We start from the raw sequence: 27,738 nt of genomic DNA, 5'->3' as shown, positions 1-27,738 counted from the left end.
TCAAGTTTGATGCCATATAGTGAAGATAGAAATGAACAACAAAAAACCAGAGCAGATGTACATGGTAAATATAAGCCCCATAACAAGGCCCCTAATGAAGGCCTTATGTTACTGTTGAGAAGAGGAAAGGTAAATGTATATAAATACCTCTAGGGCATCCAAGAACAGATTCACATTTAAGGGTTTAAGGTTGTCAAGTATGAGCTAAGAAACAAAATGTATGGTTATTCTCCTCTACAGAATTCATGTTTCATCTCCTCAAGCCATATATAGTGCATACATAAATCTCCAAAAGTGCATATTAATTTAATTTCCACTCCTTACCTTCTACATTAAATCTCTCTCTTTTGACAGTATTTGCTGCAGAAAATAATTACTCACTCTGATCTTTTAAATTGTTCTCTCTCTCTCTCTCTCTCTCTCTCTATATATATATATTCTACGACTTGAAAATCATCTTCTATTTCATATAATATTTTAGCAAAAGTCGGTCTGAAAATCACTTGGACTTAGAGGCAGAGGCGAACCTGCTTAAAAGTACAAATGAGTAATCCTCTAGGCCAATCTCACAAAGTCGCCACTGCATTTTATTTATCACAGGGAAGAGAGGTCAAAATCAGTAATTTCATTCCCTAAACATTTCCCTCATTCATGGCACAATAAAGAGAAATAAGCAATATTCAAAATAAAAGATACAAAGCAGAGGCGATAAATGTTTTTCAATTGTAAATTAGATAATATAAGTAAGATAAAAACAAAGCTTCAGCTTCAAGTCTGAGAAGAAGGCTTGTTACTTTTAAAAAAACCGTCACATAGGTCATAAGAAGCAAAACTAACAGTCTGACCTTTTGCCGCATTGCAATAGCATTATCTGAAGCATCATTACGAAGGCCACTCTCAAGTCCTTTCATAAGAACAGCTCTCAAGCTAGTAAGAGCATGCATTGTTCCAATAAGATAGTCAGTTCCTTTATCGGCACTTCCATTGTTTGAGAACTCTCCAAGCTCATCTAAACTCTGTCAAAACAAGGTTGAAACTATTCATCAATGAGGAAAATTGAAATCTCTCCCTCTCTCTCTCTCTCTCTCTCTCTCTCTCTCTCTCTCTCTCTCTCTCTAAGACTGCTGTAATGAACTTTACTTCACAATAGCATTAGACTTTAGTAGTGTGTTAAATAATTCGAGCTGAGCTGCCTTGTGTAGTGCTCTGACACTCAAAGATGTATGGTTTCCCCTTTTTTGAATGTGTACTTTGTCTCATAGACCCGTGAGAGCTTATGCACACGTTAATCTCTCTCTCTCTCTCTCTCTCTCTCTCTCTCTCTTCTGCTCCTAGCTCTCCTGCCCGTCTGCCCTAGCCGTTAGCCACCTAGCACCCAGCTCCGTACAATCACGTCCGTATAGGCAAGTCTATACAAAAGGCACAGTCCAGGTCCGTACATCAGGTGCCGTACAACTGTATAGCAAGGGTGATGTACAGTGGATTTGCCGTAGAGTCATACTCTCTCTCTCTCTCTCTCTCTCTCTCTCTCTCTCTCTCTCGCCCGTCTGCCCTAGCAGTTAGCCGCCTAGCACCTGGCTCCATACAGCCACATCCATACAGCCATTACACAACAGGCGCCGTCCAAGTCCGTACATCGGGTGCCGTACAACCGCACAGCAAGGGCGATGTACAATAGACTCACCGTACAGTCATACAGCCATACAGCACCCGTACCGCACCATACAGTAGGTTCGCACAGCCAGGAGGAGTTTTGTTACCAAGGCATGCCTAGCTCCAAGGTTTGGGCTGAGCCCCTAACCCAACCCTAGGTGTTAGTAACAGCAAGGGTTGCCAAATACATGCACCATGGATGGGGATGCCAAGGCGCCTATGGCTTTCGCCAAGGTCAAGACTTTTACCTCGACTCCGACCAAAGCTTCAGACTCCTCCATCGCACCCCTCCCTTCGGCGCACCCATACAAGTTTATAGATACGCCTTCCCCATATGCAAAAAATTATTCACATCATAAGAGAATGGTGAGTATGATAACCCACAAGAGCATATCTACTGGTTACAACAGGAAATCCGCGAGATCAAGCTAAGACTTGTAGCTCTAGAGAGAAAAACCAATGCCAAGGAAGCAGGAAATCATTCACAAAGTATTGCAGATACACAATACAGCAGCACCCACACCACAAATGGTAACTACAGTCCAAGACTTGGTCACAACTCAACTCAAGTCAGTGAAGCAGGAAATTACAGCAACATTGGAGACCAAAATCAACATGTCGGACGTGTATGTAGAAGTACACAAATAAGAAAAAAGGGTGGCAAATGCAAGAATCATATGCATAGGGGGGCTACCAGTGGGCTGGTTTGAAGGAAGTCACAAGGAAAAGCTGGATAATATCATGGAAAGAACCCCACAAATAGAGTGGGAAGCTGAAGATGTACTTGATGTCATCCAAGAGGGGACACAAGCCAAAGTATGCTTCCAAGACAAGATGAAAAGAAGCAAGATTCTCAAGCAAAATAATATATTGAGAGGTACTAAAATATGGATAGCGAAGGAGCACACTCCGATTCAGCTCAAAATGAAGGCCACTGAATTCACCAAAGTGAAGGATGGTTGAAAGAAAGGAAAATGGGCTCTTTACAGGGATGGAAAAGCATTAATCAGAGATTTCAAATCCAAACCTAAAGACTGTCAGTCTTAAACCGATTTTAATTCAAGCTACCTTTAAAATAGTATTTCAATGTAGTTATGCTATAATAATTCCGGGTTCAGCTGCTTTTGACACTCCCTCGATTCTCTTTTGGCTTTTACAGAGATGTAAGTCTTCTTGACGTTTTGTACTTTGTCCCATAGGCCCGCGAGGTCTTCCACGGACGATAATATATCTTTTCTTTTTTTTCTCTCTCTGTCGTAAAGTCCATGTAAATTACAGCATCAGAAGATGTCAATGTAAGACAAGTAAACAGAGGAATCTATCGGATGAACACATAGATAATCATAGAAAAATTGTTTGAGTGACATTAGGAAGTAGTGAAACTTGGAAAAAGTTGAATCTCCAAAGACTCCATGATTTCTATCTTTCTACTGAGTCCAAAGCCCAACATCGAACCAAACAGAAGAAAAGATCAAGCTCTCACCTTTGTAGGTAGACCCGAATAGCCAAAAAAGCTTTGCCAAAGCAAGGAGTAGGAAATTGAGCCCGAAAACGCTGCTATAGGAAAAGGAGAAAGGCATGAGCTGCAAGGCAATGCCCAATTCTTTTGGAGCCTAACATCTACGACAAACAGTACGAGCAATATATCTACGTGCTAGGAGTTGGCCAAATGGAATCACTCCAAGCATCACCCGCCACAAAAAATGATATTGACGAAGAAGTTTGCAGCTCCAAACTGCCGTAATCTTTTGCGCCACCACTTGGCATTACCATTCATATACCAAATCTGATTTGCCGGATCTGAAATCCAATGTCGCAGCATCAAAACCTTATACAAACTGGCCACTGAGACATCAGACAATAGTAATGCACGAGTGCATGAACCCTAGCAACCTAGAGCCCAATTCGTAAGACGATGAGTGAGCTCTAGCTTTGGCACTGATAAGTAACATTGAAGCATCTGAGAAAGATAATGCCAAAGACTAGCTTATTATATTACATTGGTCACTGCTGAATTATATCTATAATTCTAACACCCCCCTGCAGTGCCAATGTCATGTACAAGGCTGATCAATCACCAAACGGATATAAGTTCAGGGCACTAAGAAATGCCTCAAACTTTTCACGTGGTAGTGCTTTGGTGAAAATATCTGCAACGTTGTCATGTGTGGACACAAAGATCATACTGATCTCTCCTGCATGCAACTTCTCTCTGACGTAGTGATAGTGAACCTCAATGTGCTTCGTGCGAGCATGAAACACTGGATTCTTTGCCACTGCAATGGCACTCTGACTATCAGTGAGAATTGGAGAAGGACCCTCCAAAGACAGATGAAGATCAGCAAATAAACGTCTCAGCCAGACACATTCAACTGTTGCTGTGAAAGCTGCCCTGTACTCAGCTTCACATGATGAGGTAGCCACTGTAGATTGTTTCTTGCTCAGCCATGAAATGCAAGACTTACCCAAAAAGAAACAATTGCCACTAGTGGACTGCCTAGTGTCATAATCACCAGCCCAATCTGAATCACTGTAGGCATGCATCTGCAAGTCACCCCCCCGGGGAAATAGTAAGCCAAAAGATTTTGTGCCCTACAAATAACGGAAGATGCGCTTAACTGCCTGCCAATGCATAGTTTTTGGGCTGTGCATGTACCTGCTCACCTGAGATACTGCAAACTGAATATCAGGTCTAGTGTTGCAGAGATATATGAGGCATCCAACAGCTTGACTGTAAAGTGTGGCATCAACTGATTCTCCTGCATCATGCATTGTGAGTTTCAGCCCCGGCTCCATAGGAGTGGCTATGGGCTTACACTCTTGCATGTTAAATCTGTCCAAGAGCATCTGAACATACTTGGACTGAGACATAACAGTGCCACGTCTCTCATGAGAGAACTGGATCCCCAAATAAAAGTGAAGCAGCCCCAAATCTGACATGTCAAAGTTGGTCTGCAAATCAGCTTTGAAATCTGCAATTTTTTCTTCATTGGACCCTGTGAGCAGTAAGTCATCGACATAAAGAAGGATGACTAATATTTCCCCCCCATCCATCTTGATGTAGAGGGTGCTCTCAGTAGGACTATTGTGCAGCCCCTTGCTGGTCAAAAAGGCATGTATCTTAGCATACCATGCACGAGGGGCCTGTTTCAGCCCATATAAAGCTTTATTGAGTTTGCATACTTGAAGTGCATTTGCTGTAATTTCAAAGCCCGGAGGTGGTTTGACATACACCTCTTCCAGCAAGTCCCCATTTAAGAAGGCTGTTTTTATGTCCAACTGATGAACATTCCACTCAAAATGTGCAGCCATTGCAATTACTGATCGGATGGTGGTCATCCGGGATGTAGGAGCAAATGTCTCCTCATAATCTATGCCCTTTTTCTGAGCATAGCCCTTAGCAAACAGCCTGGCCTTATATCTGTCAATGGGGCCATCTGGCTTCCGTTTGACTTTAAATACCCATCGTGTGCCAATAGCATGTTTACCCTGTGGCAAGTCCACAACATCCCAAGTCTGATTTTTTGCAATGGACTGCAACTCATCGTGCATGGCATTCATCCAATGCACATTACCTTTTGCTTCTTCAAATGTGGTAGGCTCCTCCTCATCAAGGAGAGTACCTGCATATGCTGATTCAACTGAATTAGCACCTTCCATGTGCCTTGCTGCACTGCGAGTCCTGCCAGGTAACGGAGCATCAAGTTTACTCTCCCTGAGAGTCTGTAACAGCCAGTTTGGGACTGTTTTTGCTTCATGTATGTCTGCAATTTCTTGCTGCACCACTTGTTCCACTGCCTGTGGAGGAGGCAAGACATCCTGTGGCGGAACTGAAGCATTTGAAGGTTGCTGTAAATTCTGATTTGGTGTAAATTCTGATTTGGATCAGAAAAATCAGCAGAGGAACCCAAAGCAATGGGTAGCAACCCTTGAAAGACATCCTCTGAAGATGAAGGCATTTGAAATTCAGCCTGAGTGTGAGCTGAATTTTCAGAAAATATCACATCTCTACTTACAATGATTTTGCGTGTAGCAGGATTGTAGAGACGATACCCCTTGCTTTCTGCACTGTATCCAACAAATATGCATTTGATGGCTTTATCTGACAATTTTTGCCTAAATTCAACTGGCACATGTGCATAGGCAAGGCATCCAAAGACTCGGAAGTGATCCACTGAAGGCTTCTTGTCATTCCAGACCTCAAAAGGAGTTTTTGTTTTTAAAGCCTTAGTGGGAGCCCTGTTCAAAATGTAATTGGCACACATCAAACCCTCTAGCCAGAATTTATGAGGCATGTGTTTGCTTTTCAGCATACATCTGTCCATCTCCATGAGGGTTCTATTTTTCCTCTCAGCTTTGCCATTTTGCTGAGGGGTCAGCCTGACTGTGAGCTGATGCACAATACCCTTTTGCTTGAGAAAAGCATCAAATTCTGCAGATAGGTATTCCCCACCTCTATCCGTACGTAATGTCTGTATCCTGAGTCCGGTTTCATTTTCAACCATGGCTGAAAAGTGTTTAAATACCGTGAACACTTCAGATTTCTTTTTCAGCCCATAAACCCAAGTAAAATTGGAGTAGTCATCAATAAATGTGACAAAGTAGAGATGACCACCCAATGACGGAGTCCTCATGGGACCACAGACATCACTGTGTATTAGCTGCAATTTGCGAACAGCTTTAACTGAACCATCCTTCTTGAAGGGGAATCTATGCATCTTACCTAAAATGCACCCTTCACAGGCATGTGGAGGAGGTATCTCAAGAGGTGGCAAGGCATCAACCATTGAAAATTTCTGAGGTGTCATTAAGCTGTTATAATGCATGTGGCCATATCTGGCATGCCATAATTATGCATTTTGCATGGCAGCTGTAGGAGTAGAAACTGCCAGAGCATGGGCTGCTCTTTTCTCAAAAATATCAAGCTGAAAAAGCCCACGTAGCAGAGTACCAGATAACATTAAGGCATAGTTAGCTTCCCTGTCTCGGACAGCACATTTGTCATCCTCAAAGATGACCTGAAATCCCCCTCTGTGAAGAGTGGACACTGAAAGGAGATTTTTGGTTATGCCAGGCACATATAAGACATCAGAAAGTCTGAAAATTGAGCCATCAATTGCAGTGAGCTCAACTTCTCCTGTGCCACGTACTGAATATGAGGAGTTGTTGGCACAAGTGACTTTCTTACCAACAGGAGGTGGATGCAAGGAAGTAAAAAGACACTTCCTAGAAGTGATGTGCTTGGATGCACCGCTATCAAAATACCATGTGTTCAGTGTTTCATTAACACTGAAAGCAGATGCATCTGTAGAAGAGTCAAAGCTGCAAGTCAAAAAAGCATATGTATCATCACTGCAAGAGGCACTATCCCAAGCATCTGGAACAGCCAACCTAGAATCTGAAATGCAAGATAAAAAGGCATAATCTTGACCAACAAAGTTGGCTGTAGCATCCCCACTATCAGATGCACAAGGGGCTGAATCTGAAACAGCCATTCCTGAGCTGTTTTTCTTTTCTTTTGCAATCCTTTTCTTGCATTCTGCTATGTGATGACCTGGCTTTTTGCAGTAGTGACAAAAACCCTTCTTTTTGGGCTTACTTGCATCACTTTTAGCCTTTTGTGAAGGCTGTCCTGACCCACTGGAAGGCTGATTTGCTGCTGTCTTTGCCTGTCCCTTTGTTTTTTATTTAAATTTTGAGAGCATGGCTTGTTCACCTGCACGTGAAGCCAAATTTTTCCTGGTCTGCTCTTCCTGAAGCAGAAGTCCTATCAACTCATGAAAAGTGAGAGGATTTGCACCCCCCCTCAATGATAAATTCAGCGAAGTGTGAAAGCTGAGATAAGACTCAGGAAGAGAATTCAGAGTGGTTGTAATCATCTCTGAATCAGGAATAATTTCATCTATGTTTAACAATTGCTCTCTGAGATCCTGTAGCTTTGTGAGGTGGACTGACATGGAGTCACCCTCCTCCATATGTGTATTGCTCAACTCTCTTTTTAAGAAAGATACCCTGGCATCATTCCGTGCTGCATACATGCTTTCCAAAATATCCCACGCTGCCCTAGAGGTCTTACACGACCGGATATGCGGAATGATTGATCTTTTCACTGAAAGAGAGATGCATGACAAGGCTAAGGCATCCCGTGAATCCCATCTTTTCTGCTCTGGAGTATTGACTGTAGCTGCACCAACAACTTGTCCTTGCAGCTGCACCCTGTGCACGACCTCTTCCACCTCCTTGCTGAGGAGGGGTAGCAGGTGCAATATCTGCTGGTCGGATTTCACCCCCATTGACATAATCCCATAAATTGCGAGAAATCAGAATATTACGTACCATGAAACTCCAGAGGGAGTAGTTGGTACCATCCAACTTGTCTTCCTGTGAAAGACCACTGAACTGGAACTCATTCTGATTTTGATGGGCCATATCTGAGAAAGAGATTGAAGCAGATACAAAGCTGAATTCCCTTACTGGGAATAAAATGCACAACTCCCAAAAACACAGCCAAGCACGGGCTGTATATGCAACTTAGATTTCTGTACTTGAGCTGTCAGAAATCTGTCCAAGCATCAAACACTCTCCAAAATCTGCCAAAAGTGTTCCAAACACTCCAAGAAAGGCAGTATGTACTGAATACTCCAAAAAATGCTCTCTCAACACAAAAGCCCCAATTTGTGGCTAGAAATTGCAGCCAGAAAGGGGCGAAATTACTAAAAACCCCAAATCTGCAATTTTTAAACAAAAGCCCCAAATTTCAGACTAGATCTACAATTTTGCTCCAGATGTAGCTCCAAAATTGCACAATGATTGCAATGTCTGCAATATGCAAAATGCCCCAAATGTACTCCCAAACAACTGAACCAAACTATGGTTTTCTGCAAGATGTGCCTACCAAAGAACACCTGTGGCTGAAGGCAACCTGTGTAAATCTGCAAGTACAGATCTGAAAATGCAGAAATGCACACAAATCTGTGAAGAGTGCAGGTGGTACGGTACAGTACTAACTGTATGGTGGTACGGTACAGTACCGACTGTACGGTACAGTTTGTACGGTCAGTACGACAAGATTGTCCAGGTGCTCCTGCTCAAGTACGGCGGTGTACGGATGGCGATGTACGGCGTACGGCGCTGTACGGAATCTTGCGCAGGTACGATGACCTGCACTGTGCTGTACGGCAATCTGTACGGCGCAACGACGATCTGTACGGCAATCTGTACGGGAGCAGTACGGATGTTTTACGGGAGCTGTACGGAGGTATTACGGGAGCTGTACGACACTATGCGTCAGGATTCCGTACAGTTGTACGGACTGTACGGACAGGTTGGAGCAGACTAAAGTTTGAGGCTAAGCGCTGGAACTGAAGGGAGCAATGAGCTCAAAGCTCTTGAACCTGCTCTGATACCAAATGAAGGAATAGGAAGTGAGTGAGAGCAAGAGAGATTTAGAGAGCAGGAAGCTTGGAAGCTGAAGACGTAGTTGCAATAGAATAGAGCAAGAGAGTACAACTCAAAGTGAGAAAAGATAAGGTTTTGTCCTAGTGACAAAACCTTAGTAGTCACTAACCATAGTTAGTGAACTAACTGCGGTTAGGGGGAAAAACCTCTTAAAGAGGGAAAAGTGCCCCTAACTAGCTTATTATATTACATTGGTCACTGCTGAATTATATCTATAATTCTAACACTACACATACCTGGGGGCAGTTTTCACATTCACGATGACCCTCGTAGCCACATCACGACTCACACGAGGACGGGGTACTCTAGCAGGACTAGAGAGATAGTGCTTCCAGTCTCACTTCTAGTACCCACTGAGGAAGGGCTGGCACCATTTAGGGGGTGTGATCTCTTGGCGACAGAGTGGAAGAAATTTGAGAGGCTACAGGTGACCATGGGATCTAGGATGATTCGGAGTACGCCCTCAGTCCCACACTAGATCATACAAGCAGAAATTGCTATGACACCACTTCATATTGATGCCATCTTTTAGACGGTGACTTTTCTGCATAGACTCTGAGAGCTACCTAGCTAAAGATTGCCGAGGCTAGCACTAGAGTCCTCTAAGTCTGGGAGCTACCTAGCTAGAGATTGCCGAGGCTGGCACTAGAGTCCTCTAGATGACTAGCAGAGAGCAGGGGCAGCACATCATGGTATGCACTCGTATCCGCATGGTTTGCCACACATGGTATGCAAATGGATCGGCCCACCCATTCCACTATAGCATGGATGCACCGTCAAAGTCGATCCCAGGTGATAGAAATGGGAGAGAGAGCAAGAAGCCAGAGAGAGAGCGCAGAATGTCAAATATGCAATAGAATGAAGTGTAGTAATACAAAAGGGGGGATAAGGTTTTGTCTAAGTGACAAACCTTATCCTTCACTAACCGTAGTTAGTGAACTAACTATGGTTCGGGGGAAAAACCTCTAAATGATAGAAAAGTCCCCCTAACCCACTTATTGACTTTACATTGGTCACTGCCTAGAATTTATCCATAATTCTAGCACCCCCTTGCAGTGCCAATGTCATGTACAAGGAAATGATCAATCACTAAAACGAGATAAGTTTAGGGCACTGCGAAATGCCTCAAACTTCTCACATGGAAGTGCTTTGGTGAAGCTGTCTGCAACATTGTCATGTGTTGACACATAGATCATACTGATCTCTCCTGCATGCAACTTCTCTCTGACATAGTGATAGTGAACCTCAATGTGCTTCATGCGAGCATGAAACACAGGATTCTTTGCCACTGCTATAGCACTCTGACTATCAGTGAGAATTGGAGAAGGATCCTCTAATAAGAGACGAAGATCAACGAACAAACGTCGCAGCCAAACACATTCAATTGTCGCTGTGAAAGCTGCCCTGTACTCAGCTTCACATGAGGAAGTAGCCACAATAAATTGCTTCTTGCTCAGCCAAGAAATGCAAGCTTAGCCCAAAAAGAAACAATTACCACTTGTGGACTACCTAGTGTCGTAGTCTTCAACCCAATCTAAATCACTATAAGCATGCATCTGCAAGTCACCCCCCCTACGAAACATCAAGCCATAAGACTTTGTGCCTTGCCAGTAACGGAAGATGCGCTTTACAGACTGCCAATGTGTTGAGATACTGCAAACTGAAAATCAGGCCGTGTATTGCACAAATATATGAGGCATCCAACCGCCTGACTATAGAGTGTGGTATCTACAGATTCTCCTGCATCATGCATTGTAAGCCTCAGCCCTAGCTCCATGGGAGTAGCTATAGGCTTGCAATCTTGCATCCTGAATCTATCCAAGAGTTTTTGAACATACTTGGATTGAGACATAATGATACCACGTCTCTCTTGAATGAATTGGATCCCCAAATAATAATGTAACATGCCCAAATCTGACATGTCAAAAGTGGCTCTCAATTCAGCCTTGAAATCTGCAATTTTATCACCATTTAGCCCTGTGAGCAGTAGGTCATCTACATAAAGAATGATGACCAAGATTTCCCCCTCATCCTTCTTGATGTGGGGTCTGGTTGGTTCATTCCAGCCCCTGGTCGGTCAAATCTAGGGCCCAAGGGGGCTTGTATAAGGCAGCCCAATTGGCGATTCATACCATTCACTTCCAAGGCCATTCCAGGGCAGATTCAGCTTCAGGGTGCTTTAAGTTGGACTATTGCTGAAACCCTTGCTGGACAGAAAGACATCTATCTTTGCATACCAAGCACGGGGAGCCTGTTTCAGCCCATATAAAGCTTTATTCAGCTTACATATCTTACGTGCATCATCTGATACCCCAAAGCCTGGAGGTGGTTTCACATACACCTCTTCCAACAAGTCTCCATTTAAAAATGCTTTTTTTATGTCCAACTGATGGACTTTCCAATCCAAATGTGCAGCCATGCCAATAACAGTTCTGATGGTTGTCATCCTGGATGTAGGAGCAAATGTCTCCTCATAATCAATTCCCTTTTTCTGAGCATATCCTTTGGCAGCCAGCCTGCTTGGTACCTGTCAATGGACCCATCGGGGTTCCGTTTGACCTTAAAAACCCATTTTGTACCGATGGCATGCTTACCTGGTGGCAAATCCACAACAGCCCAAGTCTGATTTTTCTCTATGGACTACAACTCATTGTGCATGGCTTGCATCCAATGCACATTATCCTTTGCTTCTTCAAAAGAGTCAGGCTCCTCTTCATCAAGAAGAGTCCCTGCATAAGCTGTCTCAACTGAAAGAGCTCCCCCTGCGTGCCTTATTGCACTACGAGTCCTACCAGGCAATGGAGCCTCAAGCCTACTCTCCCTGAGAGTCTGAAGCAACCAATTCGGCTGTTTTGGCTACGTGTATCTCTTGAATCTCTTGCCTGACAACTTCATCCACACCCTGAGGTGGTACTAAATCAGCCGGTGGCTGAATCTGGACATGTGGATCTAGAGGAGGTTGCTGTAAATTCTGAGTTTCAGCAGGGGAACCAAATGCTATAGGAAGCATCCACATCATCTAAAGAAGCTGGTATCTGAAATTCAGCATGTGTATGTGCTGAATTTTTAGAGAATATAACATCTCTACTAACAAAAATCTTGCATGTAGCAGGATTGTAGAGACGACTGTAAACTATATCCCACAAAAATGCATTTGAGTGCCTTATCTGACAACTTGTGTCTAAACTCCACAGGCACGTGGGTATATGCAATACAACCAAAAACTCTGAAATGGTCCACTGAAGGCTTTCTCCCATGCCATGCCTCATAGGAAGTGATTGTCTTCAAAGGCTTTGTAGGAGCCCGATTCAAAATATAGTTGGCACACCTGAGGCCTTCAAGCCAAAACCTCTAAGGCAACTTCTTACTTGTGAGCATGCATCTATCCATCTCCATGGCAGTGCGATTCTTCCACTCAGCTTTGCCATTCTATTGAGTGTGATGCCTTTCTCCTTCAAAAATGTCTCAAATTCATGAGACATATACTCCCCTCTCGATCTGTGCGGAGTGTCTGCACCTTGAGTCCTGTCTCATTCTCAACCGTAGCCACAAAGTGTTTGAAATGCATAAACACTTCTGATTTTGCCTTGAGACCATAGACCCAAGTGTAGTTGGTGAAGTCATCTATGAATGTAACAAAATAGAGATAACTCCCAAAAGCACGTGTCCTCATGGGACCGCAAACATCACTGTGAATAAGCTGTAATTTCCGTGTAGCTTTCACTACACCATCCTTCTTGAAGGGAAGTCTATGCATCTTGCCAAGGATGCAACCTTCACATGCATGAGGAGGAGGCGACTCCAAAGGAGACAATGCATCAACCATATCATGCCTCTTAAGTGTCATTAAGCTGCCATAGCTCATGCCATGAAGGCTTTCATTCATTCATCAAGTATGAGTTGACAAGTGAAGTGCAAGCCTTATATATGCTACACACTCACACACTTGCACCAAGTGCATATGGGATGAGTCCCATAATGACACGTGGCACTCACACATGAACTAGTACTAGATCTTCTAGTACTACACACCAACACATCGCATCAACACACTCTTTGGCTATGATGTCTCCAACATCATTGGGGCAAACACATAGAAGGTTGATGATGGAAAGAAGTGGTAAAGAAACCGAAGAAGGCTTTCATCTCCGATGCCTTACATGAGGAGAAAAGGAAGAGCAGCAAAGCCCTAAACGTATTGTTAAGAGGACTAGAAATGGGTGACACCCCGATGGCGGACGCAAAGGCACTCATGACCAAGATGGGAGTCAACCTCACCTTTGAGGCTGTGTGGCAAGTGGGAAAGGATGACACACCCACGAGGCCATTGATATTAAACTGCCATGGATAGATCCACTTTCCAGAGCATGAGAGCCGCACTAAAGGGAACCAAGACATGATCTCACGCTGTTTACAGCAAGGAACATTGAAGAGAGGGAATGGTACGTGTAATGGCAGCCAGAGAATAAGGAAAGTGGGCTGTCTATAGAGATGGGAAAGTCATAATCTGAGAGAGGACAGAAAGAGGACGACGGGGACAGCACATGACGGTGTCGAGGCCATGGGGTGGGGGGGCAGCGCGGATTGAAGATAGCAGTATGGAACTGCAATGGCACCGATTTGTCTATGCATACATCGCAATCACATATTGGGTCTAGATCACAAGCTGGCCCAACAAGTACTCACTACATGACAAATCTGTAAGATTTTTCTCTTCATTGGATGTGACTATTAGTTAATAGTGATCACTAGTCTCATAGATACTGAAGGGTCTCACATGGACTTTAATACAATCATATCATATCATCTCTCTCTCTCTCTCTCTCTCTCTCTCTCTCTCTCTCTCTCTCTCTGTGTGTACAGCAGCCCATAATCCCTCCGTACAGTCCCGTCATATAGCTCCGCACAGCTCGTCGTACAGCCCGTCGTACTTTCTCCGTATAGTTCCTCGTAACATCTCTATACATTCCCATAGCCTTCCCGTACAGCCCGTCGAACAGCCCCGTACAGTCCATCATACCCTTTCTGTACATCCCGTACCAGTCCGTCATACCAACCCTGTACTTTCTTTGTACGTTTGCCATACTCCCCGTACTTTCTCCGTACATCTTCCATACTCCCCGTACTTTCTCGAGGCAAGCTCCTAGGGCGAGTTGGGCTAAACCCCCAGCCCAACTCGAGGGTTAGGTTCAGCTAGGGAGTTCTAAGAAATAGCCAATATGGAACGGCCTACCCTCTCCTCGAAATTCCCCTCAACTCCATCGACCTCAACTTTCAAGACTTGGTACTCTACAGTTGCTGCCATGACACCCTCTCTGTGCAATTACCAGCAAGAAGGGTCCAAATGACCTATCATTGGACAATATGAACAGATTTATCATTTGCAGCAAGCAGTCAGAGAGTTAAGGCTGAGCTGGCAAAAGTAAAAGCCTGACTTCAAGTTCTCGAGGGACCTAGCAAGCAGGCAGTAACTACTAAGGTTGTGAACTCATGTAAGAATTCTCCTTCTACTCCTCAACTAGTCTCTATAGTCAAAGATATGGTTCATACTAAAGTACAATCAATCAAGAAAGAATTGATTGAGGAGTTTGACACAAAGGCAAACAAGACTGATATCGAAGAAGAAATCAAAGAATACGAAGCCAGACGTGATAATGCATTGAAGATTAGAGTGGGGGGGCTCCTTGAAGGATGGTTCAAAGATGATGATTCTTTCAATGGGACTTTAGCACACCCATGTCTTATATTGAATGGAAGGGTGATGATGATAATGATGATGATGATGATGATGATGATGACAAGGCAACTAATATCCGACACTCCAAAGGACATGCTATTCTTACACTTAAGTCACGAGATTTACGGATCAAGCTTCTTTGACAATCTTACGAGTTGAAAGGGACAAAGATATGGATAGCTGGGGAACTTACAGGAGTTCAATTTAAGAATAAGGCAACAGAATTAGCTAAAGTCAAGGCTGCTAGGAAGGATGGAAAATGGGCAGTTTATCGTGAAGGCATAGCACTAATCAAAGAGTTTAAATCCAAACCAAAAGACTCTCAGTCTTAAACTGATGTAGGGCTGATTACTCTTTCAGACTATTACGTAGGTACTCTAAATAATTGGGGTTGCTTTTGCACTCCCTAGGAGCTGCCATGTGCCCTTCCTAAAACACATGTACTAGATGGTTTTTTGCTGTCCCATAGACATGTTGGCCTCCCGTGGACATTAAGGGACTCTCTCTCTCTCTCTCTCTCTCCACATATACCCATGACCAGCAACCCACCTACACACATGACACATGCATACAAATATATACAAATGCATACACATCCATATATTTATGCCTATATTACATGCCTATTTGGATATGCATACATATGCACATGTACATATATCGTATGTATGTATGTATATACACATTTTCAACCATCATTGTCATGTCAAAAATGGGCTAACGAAACCACTTTTGCAAAAATGCATGCATGCATGGAGATAAACATACCTTCTTTCGTGCCAAAAAGTTCTCCAAAATTGAAATGTTATGTTCTTCAAAAGAAGGACGAATTGAATCCAACTGTTCCGTTAAGCTGAAAACCCATCAAAACAAGCATCACAAGAAAAAATTAAGCATCTCTCTCTCTCTCTCTCTCTCTCTCTCTCTCTCTCTCTCTCTCTCAGACTTGTCAGTTAACCATGGGAAGACCAAGGACGAATTGAATCCAACTGTTCTGTTAAGCTGAAAACCCATCAAAACATGCATCACAAGAAAAAATTAAGCATCTCTCTCTCTCTCTCTCTCTCTCTCTCTCTCTCACACTTGTCAGTTAACCATGGGAAGATCTTCAACACCTCATGCATTGTACTACATCAACATACCTTCATTTACCGAGGTGAGCCAGTGGAGATAGTGCAGTCCTACACATACCTCAGGGCAAACTCCATAGGGCCAGTCTTCCAGATGGTCTATCCAACCAGGGCACGACTTAGCCTGTACGACAGTAGATGTCAGTAGATCTATCTTACCAGTGTGAAGGATTTGGAAGAGCAGTTGGCTAACATTGATGAGGTGGTGCTTGATTCTCAACTTGTTTCTAATACCCTTGATGGGTTGCCCGACTCTTATCAGGGCTTTGCTACTACATTGAGGTTGGTTGTGGGTGGTTGCCCTCTTACTTCAGGAGAAACAAAGCCGTGCAAACCGCAATGCTTCTATGGCTAGTAATCAAGCCTTTGCTACCCAGCATAAAAACAAAGGCAAAGGCAAGGTTACAGTGGCTAAACCCCCTCATTCACATGCTGGTCACTCCCATGATGCTTCTTCTTCGAGGGGATAAGAAGAAGAAGAGATGCAACTATTGCAGAAAACTTAGGCATGACATTTCTTAATGCAGGAAGAGAATTGCATCTGAGAAGAAGAAGAAAAGAGTCTGGTCTTGCAATATCTGGTTCTCCTAGTCCAGATTTGAGTTGCTTGCAACATAAGACACATCCTCTATACCAATGAGCATATTGGAGTCACTTGCAACCTCTCTTGCATCATTAACATTACTTATTATAATGTCCTCAATACGTGAAAGCATGCCGCTATGGTAATCTTTAGAGATGCCATGATTTCAAGAAACCTAATTAACCCCCATTTGACAATGTTATGAGCCTAAAGATGAGATGTAGTATTAAGGACCTCTAGATGTGACATATTATCCATTGCATTTTGAATGACCCCTTCACTAGTTAACTTAATTACCTCCACCATACAAAGAAGATTTTGAGCATAGCCCTTAAATATGCCAAGTGCTAACATTTATCCTATGAGTAAGGCAACATCCCAACTTTTTCCCTCTCAATAAAAGTTCCCTTAATATCTTGAAAGTATATCTTTGGAACGATTTCATCTCGATCCCAAAGAGTTCTATGTGCTTGCATATCAAAAATGTCACATTGTAAGATATCACCCAATGTTTCAAAGTCTCCATGTGGATATTTTAAATGCACCACAGGACTTAGCACATTGGTGATTATCACTACACACACGTCTTCTCTCACCACAACATTGAAAAGGACACACATTCATAGGATCAAGACTATGTATTTGTCCAAAGTCTACAACTTCATTCTTCTCATGTTCATGATGTTCATGATGCCTACATGACAATTTCTGATGTATCTGATCCTGGTTCTTTGATAGTGGTGCTAGCAATCACATTACTTCCTGCAAGAAGTTATTCAGCTCACTTGAGCATGCATCTATGAGGGGAACAGTCACATGTGCCAATAATGCATCATATACAGTGAGGCATTGGGCAAGTTGCTCTTACTTCTATTTCTGGTAGTCTTGTCACTCTAGAGAATGTGCTTTATGGGGTGCATCAATTTTACGAGCAAAAACCTATGAGCAGGTTTATCCGAGCGTGTTTTTCAAGAGATTTAAAAAATGGTATTTCCTTAGGAAACATGGTTTTTACACTTTTATTTTCACTAGAACTAGATCCCTTTATCATAAAAATATACGGAATTGTCACTCATTCCATTTTACATAACATAAATTTTCTGAGCGTGTTTTTCAAGAGATTTAAAAAATGGTATTTCCTTAGGAAACATGGTTTTTACACTTTTATTTTCACTAGAACTAGATCCCTTTATCATAAAAATATACGGAATTGTCACTCATTCCATTTTACATAACATAAATTTTCTTCTTCATAGACATCCTTTATACCCCTGTTATTACCTTTAAAAAATGTTGAAAAATAATTCCTTTAAGGAACATCCCTCATAATCACTCTCAATGTAATAATATTATATATATATAATCACTTATTAAACACATTTATATCAATATGATAAGAGCTTTCTAATGTTTTAATAGCATAAATAACAAGATATTTATGGATATGTTTCTAAAGAAATTTAAATTACTATGAATAAGTATTAACTTGGGCTTATATATCACTCTTATAAAATAGATTTAATATTTAATACCATATATGCAATATTTTTCAAAATATAACCCCATAGATGTTCTCAAATGGGATTTTCCGATCAATTTGAGTGACTGAATGACTATATTTGGACATTCGACGTGACAGTCATGCCACTTTTAAAAGTGCTGTCCATGGTAGTTTCGCCAGCAAAACTACCTCGAAAGACCTACTTTAAAGGGGTTTCGCTGGCAAAACTATCTTGATGGCTTGCTTCAATGAGGTTTCTTTGGATAAACCCTTTTATGAAAGGGTTTTCAATGTCACCTCCTATTAAGTAAAAGTTATAAGAAGGATCATAAGGGAATTTTCATAAAGAAGTCTACTCTACATGTGGGTTTCTTCAAAAGTCATACCATTATGTTACTCACCATTCTCAAAGATTCATATAAAGATTTTTGTATAAAATGGGCATTGCTATAATACTTAGCATATTTCTAAGGGAAACTATGTTTTGTTCGGATCTATTTTTGCCATATTTTTATATAGTTGGAAGCTTTTTTTTCCCTTCGCTCGGACACTCGAAAGATTTTGCTCGGAAAATGCTCATCCCCTGCTTTATGTTAGCATTCGCAAGAACCTCATCTATATTTCAGCCATAACTACTTGTGGCTATCATGTTCTCTTTTATGGTGTTCGATGTGTGGTCTATGATGCTATACATGCCTTTACCATGGTCTTGACTAGGACATTGACTAGAGGGCTGTATACACTTGATGCCTATGACAAAATGCTTGGATGATGCTAGACTTGCAGATGTAGATGCCTTTGTTGATGATTCCTCTACCATGGCAAATACCCATTTGTGGCATGAGAGGTTTGGACACTTCAACTTTGGGGCTTTGGTGAAGCTACCTAAGGATGTTATGGTTCTTGATCTTCTCAAAATGCATATGCCTTCAAAGCATGTTTGTGAACCTTGTTTGCTTGGTAAGATGCACCATTCTTCATTTCCCAAGGATGGGAGAGTTGGTGCCTCATGCAAGCTTTATTTGGTTTCACCAGATATACTTGCATTTTTGCATTGAAATCCAAATCTGAAGTTTCTACATGCTTCAGCCATTTTATTGCCTTGGTTGAGAATGAGAGTGGCCTGAAAATTGCTCACCTTAATACAAACAAGGGGGGTGAATATATATCAAAAGAGTTTGATGTTTTTAAGGCCTCCCGTGGCATTCATCATCAGTGCACGGTGCCTTACACTCCTCAACAGAGTCCCGTGGCTGAGCAGAAGAATAAATCAGGGATGGAGATGGCTAGCTGTATGTTGAAAGGCAAGCACTTGCCTAACAAGTTGTGGTTGGATGCCATTATGTGTGCTAATTACATTTTGAATAGATGCCCCACAAAGGCATTGAAGACCATCACACCTTATGAGGCTTGGACAAGTCATAAGCCCAGGATTTCTCATCTGAGGACTTTTGGATGCTTGGCATATGCCCATGTGCCTTCTCAGACATGCACTAAGTTGGATGATAAAGATGTCAAATGCATTTTTATTGGGTATAGCTCAGAGAGCAAGGGCTATAAGCTCTACCAACCCCGCATGGGCAAGTGTTTTGTTAGTAGGGATATTGTATTTGATGAATCCTCCACTATACCTTTGCTGGACTGTCAAAAACAGCCCGTTGTTGATGCACCAGATCTCTTTGACAACTTGAAGCCATTGTTTCCGTCACATGCTCATGATAATGTCATATCTGAGGTTGCTCCTCCGACATTTGTTGGTCATTTGCAGCCATATGTGCAGCATGATATTCAGCCCCATTTACAGCCTGATATGCCTCAGCTTGATCAGGACATTGTGCACAGGGCTCTTGACTAGGAAAGAGCTGAAATACTAGCGCCCAAAAAGGTCCCCCGTTGACTCCTTGACACATTAAAAGACAGCAAACAAGATACTCCTCCTCTACCAGCCCGTACTCGAGCAGCTATCCGTAAAAAGCATGCTAATTTGGTTGCTTGTGCATTGGTTGCTACAGCATGCTTTCAAAATGATTGTTGGTTGAAGGCTATGTAAAGCTGAATTGGATTCCATCTATCACAATAACACTTGGGAGGTATGTGACTTTCCTTCTGGCAAGAATGCCATTGGAACTAAGTGGGTTTATAATATTAAACGGAAAGCTGATGGTTCACTGGACTGTTACAAAGCCCATCTTGTTGCTAAGGGCTATGCTCACTAGCAAGGCATTGACTTTGAGGAGACTTTTGCCCCCACTTCCAAGATCACTACAATACGCATTGTTGTTGCCTTTGCTGCCCACTTTCATTAGGAGGTACATCAGCTTTATATCAAGAGAGCTTTTCTTCATGGGCATTTGCAAAAAGAGGTCTATGTTTCCCAACCTCCTGGCTTTGAGGTTGAAGGCTCTGAAAGCAAGGTATGATGCTTAAAGAAAGCCTCTATGGATTGAAGCAGGCACCCCAAGCTTGGTGTTCCAGTATACATACTCATTTGCGTACACTTGGCTTTCAGAGCAGCCCTACTGAGGCTACCCTTTACATCCGCAAGAGGGGGACGGATTTGCTGATTTTAGTACTCTATGTGATGACATGCTTGTGAATGGGACACAAGCTGAGCGAATTGCAACTTTTAAGCTTGACTTGTTGCAGAAGACATTTGCAATGTCTAATCTTGGTCTTTTGCATTACTATCTTGCCATTCAATTTACTAGCAGTGAGGGGGGCATTTCGATGTCACAATCTAAGTATATTGGACAGCTTTTGACACATTTTCAGATTGAGGATTGCAAGCCAATATCCACACCATTAGAGCCTGGTTTTCACTTCTTTTCTGAGGATGGCAGTGGTGCATGTGATGTCACTCTCTATCAGCAGGCAGTTAGTTGTTTGATTTACTTATGCCATACGAGACCCGATCTTTAGTATCATGTCTCACAGTTAAGCAGATATATGCACAACCCCACTACGCAACATTGGCAGGCCGTGAAGCGTGTCTTCAGGTATCTCAAAGACACTCAGGCATCTCAAAGACACTCAACATTTGGGCCTCCTTTATAAGGCTGATTCTTCACTTATTGTGCATGGATTCAATGATAGTGATTGGGCTAGCTGTTCGGACACCCATGTGTCACATAGTGGCAAATGTTTCATGCTTGGTACTTCATGCAGCTCTTGGTTCAGCGAGAAGCAGACTACAATTGCTACTTCTAGCTGTGAGGCTGAGTATAGAGCAGCTTTTACAACTACAATGGAGTGTGTTTGGCTCTGAAAGTTACTTGCACATCTTTATGAGTGTGTCATCTTCACTCATAGTCAAAGTGCTTTGGCTGTTGCACGGAATCCAGTTTTCCATGCTCATACAAAGCATGTTGAGGTTCACTATCACTATGTAGAGAGAGATTATAAGCAAGTGATATTCAGTTGTCTTATGTTCCCACTCAAGACAACTTGGCACATCTTTTTACAAAGGCTCTTTCTCAACCTAAGTTTGAAGCTTTTCGGCAAGCTTTAAACTTAGTACCTTTTGTGACTTGATCTGTTGTACTTTGTATAGTCATAGGTTGCTATATCCCTACATGATGAACATGTGCAACGATGACATTAGATATTCAGGTATCCTCAGCTGTGTCCAGGATACTTCAGCCCATACCATGGAGGGGTGTTTGTAGGCCATTCTACGGGCTTGTGCCTTGTAGGCCTAGTTACAGTCAGTTAGGTCACTTGGTACAGTTAGTACATGTACCACTTAGGACAGTTAGGAAACAAAGTACAATAAGGGCACTTAGCCCTAGGATTTTGTTATGTTGGCTCCCTCTTGAGCCTCCGCTCAGTTGTTTCAGCAATTTATTACAGCAACTCATTTTTTGTCTTCTTCTCTTCATTTTTGAGCTTCCATTGCTTGCCCTAGCCTACATAGCATCCCACATGATAGATCGATCTGTACTTTATGTCATATCCAAGAGACCAAGACAAGGTCCCTTTGCATTCAAATGCCCAATACTACAAGATTCGTGAATGGCATCATTGTCTTTTCAGTAGCAATTTTGGACTAGTTAGAGAGTTCTTGGCACATCCTGATCAACAACATGTGGCTACTTCTTGAAGTCTAGAGACAAAGAGATTAGCTCATATGACCATAGAGGAGGACACACGAGAAACACAATCAGCCTAGCCAAAGCACGATCATGGATTTTTTCTCAAGAGGCCTGAGCAAGGATAGCAAGGGACCTGACGTAGCAAAGAGCTAGAGTGCATGACTTGACAGACCCAACCCCGCCGAGTGCATACTCACAACAGGATTGCAAACATACTTGTCTGACAATGGGCTACATCATGAAGACCACAAAGGAGGAGGGTTGGACCTCCACAGACGACGAGCGCTAGTAGCGATCTTTCACGCACTTTCTTCCTCGGCGCCAGCCCTCACCAGATCCAGAGCCACTGATAGACAAGCTCCTCTTGTCTCTCCTTAGTCGTCTATGGAGTTGGTGCCACAGACAATATACATAAGTCCCACCATTCGTATTTGACAGCTGACCGATTGGTAGATCATCAGGGGCTCCTCCTTGGTGTTATTCTTTTGGTTTTCTCTCACAGCGACAGGACGATGTACTACTCTTTTCGGTCACATACATCAACCTTGGGTATGGGTGCCAATTTAGTGACCCCACCCTTAACAGAACATGATTGCAAATCCCATGCTAAGAATGGACTACAAAAAAGTGCATATTTAGGAAATGGAGGTAGAGGAGACAATGGCACAAGGGCAAATGCCTTCAACAAGTCAAGAAATCAGTAAACACATAACAAATATGTTGCTGTCAACAGCCCAAAAATGTTTCACTGAAAGCAAAGGGAGAAGTGCAAGGATGCTATGTAATCATTGGTGCGACTAGAATTGCAAGGATGCAATTAGAGCTTGTAGAACAACAAATCCAACAAAGGAGGAGGACAAAGCTTGAATATAAAATAGGTAGTAAGGCACAAAAAAAGGATATACCTCAAAAGCAAGCAGCTTGAGAGCTTGAGGAGCTGAAACAAAATCCCAGAAAGTTTTTTTCCAAAAACTACACGGCAACAAACCCCAAGAAAGGAATGCACAATGGGATGACATGATACAATCTGTCAAAAGCCTCTATGAAAGGGATGGGGAAGAAAAGATCAACCACAACTATATATCAAAGCAACAAATGAAATCATAACAAAGGAAGACATGGACAATGGCCTGAAAAAGCTAGCTAATGGGATCTCCAAACACACAAGGGCTAGTAGCACATGGGGAGGTGAGAAAACAAGAAACTACTTACCAGGCTTATGAATATGGCTCTAGAGGAAGGATTTCCATTAGATTGGAAGATAAGCAGGATTGTACTGATCCATAAGAGGGAGATAGCAAGATGGCAAAGAACTATCCGACAATCATGGTAAGTAGTCTAATGGCAAAGTTATATGGCATTATTCTTGAGCAGAAAGTCAACAAATGGGCAGAGGAACAAGCAATAAGGGGGTCACCCTAGGTAAGGTTTCGGCCCAAGCACTCAACGGTTGATCATTTGGTTGCCATAAGGGCTGCAATTGAAGGAGTTAAAGGAAAGAAAGAGGTTGTCCACTATTGTTCAATAGATTTCAAGAAAGCCTTTGACACAGTGCCCTCTCACCAACACTCTTTGGTCCTTTTATCGATGAGTTGAAGAGTGGATGAGAATACACAGCAAGGAAGCAGTTCAACACTCAGGGATGCAAGTCAATATAGACAAGACAAAAGTAATGGTCATCTCGACACGCAACAAACAAGTGGTTATCACATTTGGAGGGTAGCCCCTAGATATAGTCAACTATAAAAATATTTAAGGCTGGATTTCACGAACAACTGCAAATGGAATGCATGCATAGAAAGGAGAATTCTAGGGGGTTTGACAGCTCTATACAGCTTCCAAAATAAATGCAGGAAGGCGCATCTGTAGAATTGGGAAATGAGAAAGTTTCTGTACACCATGCTTGTGCAGATAGTCATCCTTTATGGATGCCCCACTTGGGCACCCAGGCTGTCTAGGATATACTGGGAAAGGATAGAGACTATACATAAACACTTCTTGATATGGGAGTTAGGGGTCAAGGCAAGACACCCTACCCCATCCTGCTGGCCAAAACAGGTATGTTACCTCTAGAGGGGGAAGCATTATGTCAATTCATGGCTTACCTCAACAAAGTTGAGAAGATAGACGCCAATAGCATACCACACAAGACGATAGAAGCTACACAGACCATGGGCTGGCACAGAGAGGAGATGGAGTGGATGGAATCATACAGCCGCTGATATACCAGAAGGTGCGTGTGAAATAAGGGAGATTGTGACGCAGACAATGCTACAGAAACTCTGGCAAAACCCGTGAAAAATGCAGTTTCATAAACAGGAAATTAACACAATGGACAGCTATGAAATGCAGAAATACCTCGGGAAAGACATATGAACATTTAAAAGGCATCTAATCTGCAAAATCAGAACAAGTTCACATGATCTCGAGGTAGAGAGGGGTAGATGAGCAAGACCCCGGATCCCCAGAGAGGAAAATCTGGCCCATAGGGGAAATAGAAAATGCTACTTGGAAGAGATTTTGGAACACCGCATTAAGGTACTGGCCAGGGCATAGATGATTTTTTGAAGTTAGTTTCGTTAAGAAGCTAACTTTTATATTGGCGTCGAAAGTTTGTATGCCCTAATAAAATTAAATGTTTGAAAGATTCGCTAGGCTTTGAAAATTTTATGCAAAAAATTTTAAACTTTCACCAAGATTTGAAACATCCCTGGTACTGGGTCTAGCACATAAGCTATCCCAACAAGTACTCAATATATAACGAGCTTGTAATATATTCTCTCTCTCTCTCTCTCTCTCTCTCTCTCTCTCCATGCACATATACATACATATAGTCAGCATTCCATGCTTCTGCACCTAGTAGTTAAGACGGGCACGGTTAGTGAGAGACTATTCCAGGTCCCTTGCCCTACACGCAAGCCAACTTGGTGTGGGGCCTGTTGGAATATGAAGCCAAAGTGAGTCAAAAATGCGTGTTCTAGTGTATTCTAGGTGAGTTCTAGTCTAGTGTGTCCTATGGATGCCACGTGTCATATTGGAAGTTATCCCATATGCATAGGTGTTCATATGTGTGTCTGTGCTTTTATATAAGAGCTATACTTGTCTAGTGTCAAATCAATCAACTATCAAGCTACAAACTCTTTGGTCTACATGTGAGTACACTCATTTTTGTTCATTGCTCTAGTCATTTCATTTCCATTTCATTATGTCTCCTTTTGAGTATCACTTTCTCTCTCCCTAGCCTACCCTCTCTCTCTCTCCCTCTTTCCACCATGTTCCTTCATGTGGTATCAGAGCCTCCCTTTCTACCTTTCCTTTCTTCTTGCTCTATCTAGAAGATGAGAGAAGCCCGCAAATGGAAGCTCCCCTCTCCTCTAAGGTAGAGCCTCCCTTCCCTTAGCCTCACCATGGTTCCTCGCCATCAAATACTCCGGTGTCCTAGTGATTGCTCCTGGTCCTCGTTTGTGAGTTCAACTCACTCCCGCATCAATTCGTGGTTCTACCTCAACATTGGTGGACATTCCTCGTCAGTTGGTTGCCAAAAACTTATTTTAGAGCAGTCCAACGGCTGTTTTTTGACCTTTTGAGGTCCGATTTTGATGTTTTTTGACATCTTGGCACTGCCCAAGCATAAACGACCCTGTCCCACACCATCTCGAGAGAAAAAAAAATTTCGTACGTACACTCTTGTGCGGTAGCTACTTCAAGCTCATGGGTTCTCTACCCTTGCTATGCATAAAATGAATGAAATCTTTTATATTTTTTTATATATGTTTGAGTTAAAGGTTCTCTGCCTTGAGTAGTCCCTCTAAAAAGAATGTTTGAAGAGTTAAGAAAGGTCCTCTGCCTTGGATTGTCCTCCTAAAATGATGTATTTCTTTTATGGTGTGTGACTCCATGTTTCTAGTTAGTCCCTGGAGTCAAGAGGGGAATGTACTGTGGGAGCCATGTATTGGCATTGATAGGGTCTAGTTATCAGCCCTGGCATATGAGTTCCAGGATGTTGGTCATTGGTCTCCTAGACCTCTGAGTTGATCATGCATCCATGCATGATGAGCCTCTGAGCCATGCTAGATGAGCATTTATGTTATGCTCGCTAGCCTCTAAGCCATGCTCACTTGCCTCTGAGATTGTGTGGGAGCCATGTCTAGTTCTAGAGCGGCATGCACAGTTTTGATGACCGTAAAGTGATTTTCTGTTCTTGGTTTCATTCCAGTAGTCTCTCACCTTACGTAAATTCATGGGGGGGTGTTGGAATATGAAGCCAAAGTGAGTCAAAAATGTGTGTTCTAGTGTGTTCTAGTGTGAGTTCTAGTCTAGTGTGTCCTATGGATGCCACGTGTCATATTGGGAGTTATCCCATATGCATAGGTGTTCATATGTGTGTGTGTGCTCTTATATAAGAGCTGTACTTGTCTAGTGTCGAATCAATCCAGTATCAAGCTACAAACTCTTTGGTCTACATGTGAGTACTCTCATTTTTGTTCATTGCTCTAGTCATTTCATTTCCGTTTCATCATGTCTCCTTTTGAGTATCACTCTCTCTCCCTAGCCTACCCTCTCTCTCTCCCTCCTCCTTCAGGGCCTATGAATATCCCCATCCAGCCCTCTATTTGCCACTTGCTGGGCTCCAATCGATCCAAAGCTGCCCTTTTCCTGCCACTGGGGCTGCCTCCTTCAAGCCTACCCAGCCGTCCAAGCTGAACCAAGTTTGCAACCTTCATGTTGGGCATATCATGATGCCCACATGGCAGCCTGTTTACAGCCCACACGGCAATCTTCCTCTCATCTAGATCAGTTTATGTGGCCCCTATACCCCTTCCTAAAGCAGGTGTCCTGCCCCCTTAGCGTCCTCATATGGGCGCTCAAAGGTGGTGGCAGTGACCCATCCACTCGTGCCCCTTCATCCTCCTCATATGGGCGCTCATAAGTTGTGCTGTGACCCATCCATACTAACAGACTTAGCATTACAGAATTCGCAAAAACATGCAGACTAAACTTCATCAAAGCCCACACACAAGGCTTCAAACCATAATGAGCATATTATGGACTACTTTCTATAACATCCAAACTCGAACCCTCAGACACCAAAAGCAGATGTGATTTGCATACATAAAGAAACTTCCAATTTGGTATTAATACATTCATCATGCACAGACTGACATTCTCTGTTTGATTGCTGAACAGAGGCAAAATTGAAAGGCTCAGCCATTACAGGAGAGCTCATTAAACAAGACCAAGTCAAGTATAGAAAGAGATCAAGAATACTTGTCTAAACGACAAAAGTCTCAGAAAAAGTAAGTCATTTCTTATTTTCATACCTGCCAGCATTGAAAAAATCTTTCAGCTCATTGAAAAAAATCTTAAGCTGTTCAACAAATGCTGTACTATATTCCCCAGGATTTTTTGTAACTCTTGCTAGCAGCAGCTCGGTGGCAACAAGATCTTCAGGTCCTGCATTTCGATGAAGCTTATTTTGTATGGTATGCTTGATTTCTTGCTGACAATAAAGCAAGAAAAAGAGTTTTAGTCGTTTGAACTGTCATTCCATTCTTGCACAATCTTTCTTTCAAACTCAACATCCA

The 27,738-nt window shown here is 42.6% G+C and overlaps 1 protein-coding gene across 1 annotated transcript in view; it reads right to left on the bottom strand.

Annotated features, from left to right (window-relative positions):
- PWD (chloroplastidic phosphoglucan, water dikinase (ATGWD3)) overlaps positions 1–27,738 on the bottom strand; it is a 108,739-nt gene that overhangs the window by 67,540 nt on the left and 13,461 nt on the right. Inside the window, exons 6-9 of the mRNA XM_087393108.1 lie at positions 27,475–27,653; positions 15,617–15,701; positions 846–1,016; positions 528–580 (exon numbers count right to left, since the gene is read on the bottom strand). Coding sequence (XP_087249234.1) covers positions 528–580; positions 846–1,016; positions 15,617–15,701; positions 27,475–27,653 — 488 coding nt within the window. The remainder of the gene's footprint in view (positions 1–527; positions 581–845; positions 1,017–15,616; positions 15,702–27,474; positions 27,654–27,738) is intronic.

The sequence above is a fragment of the Dipteris shenzhenensis genome, chromosome 22 (assembly GCF_047967505.1).
Source record: "Dipteris shenzhenensis isolate YYH24624 ecotype China chromosome 22, Dip_SZ_1.0, whole genome shotgun sequence".
NCBI lineage: Eukaryota > Viridiplantae > Streptophyta > Polypodiopsida > Gleicheniales > Dipteridaceae > Dipteris > Dipteris shenzhenensis.
The sequence above is the reverse complement of the archived record's forward strand: the minus strand, read 5'-3'. Positions and strand labels throughout refer to the sequence as shown.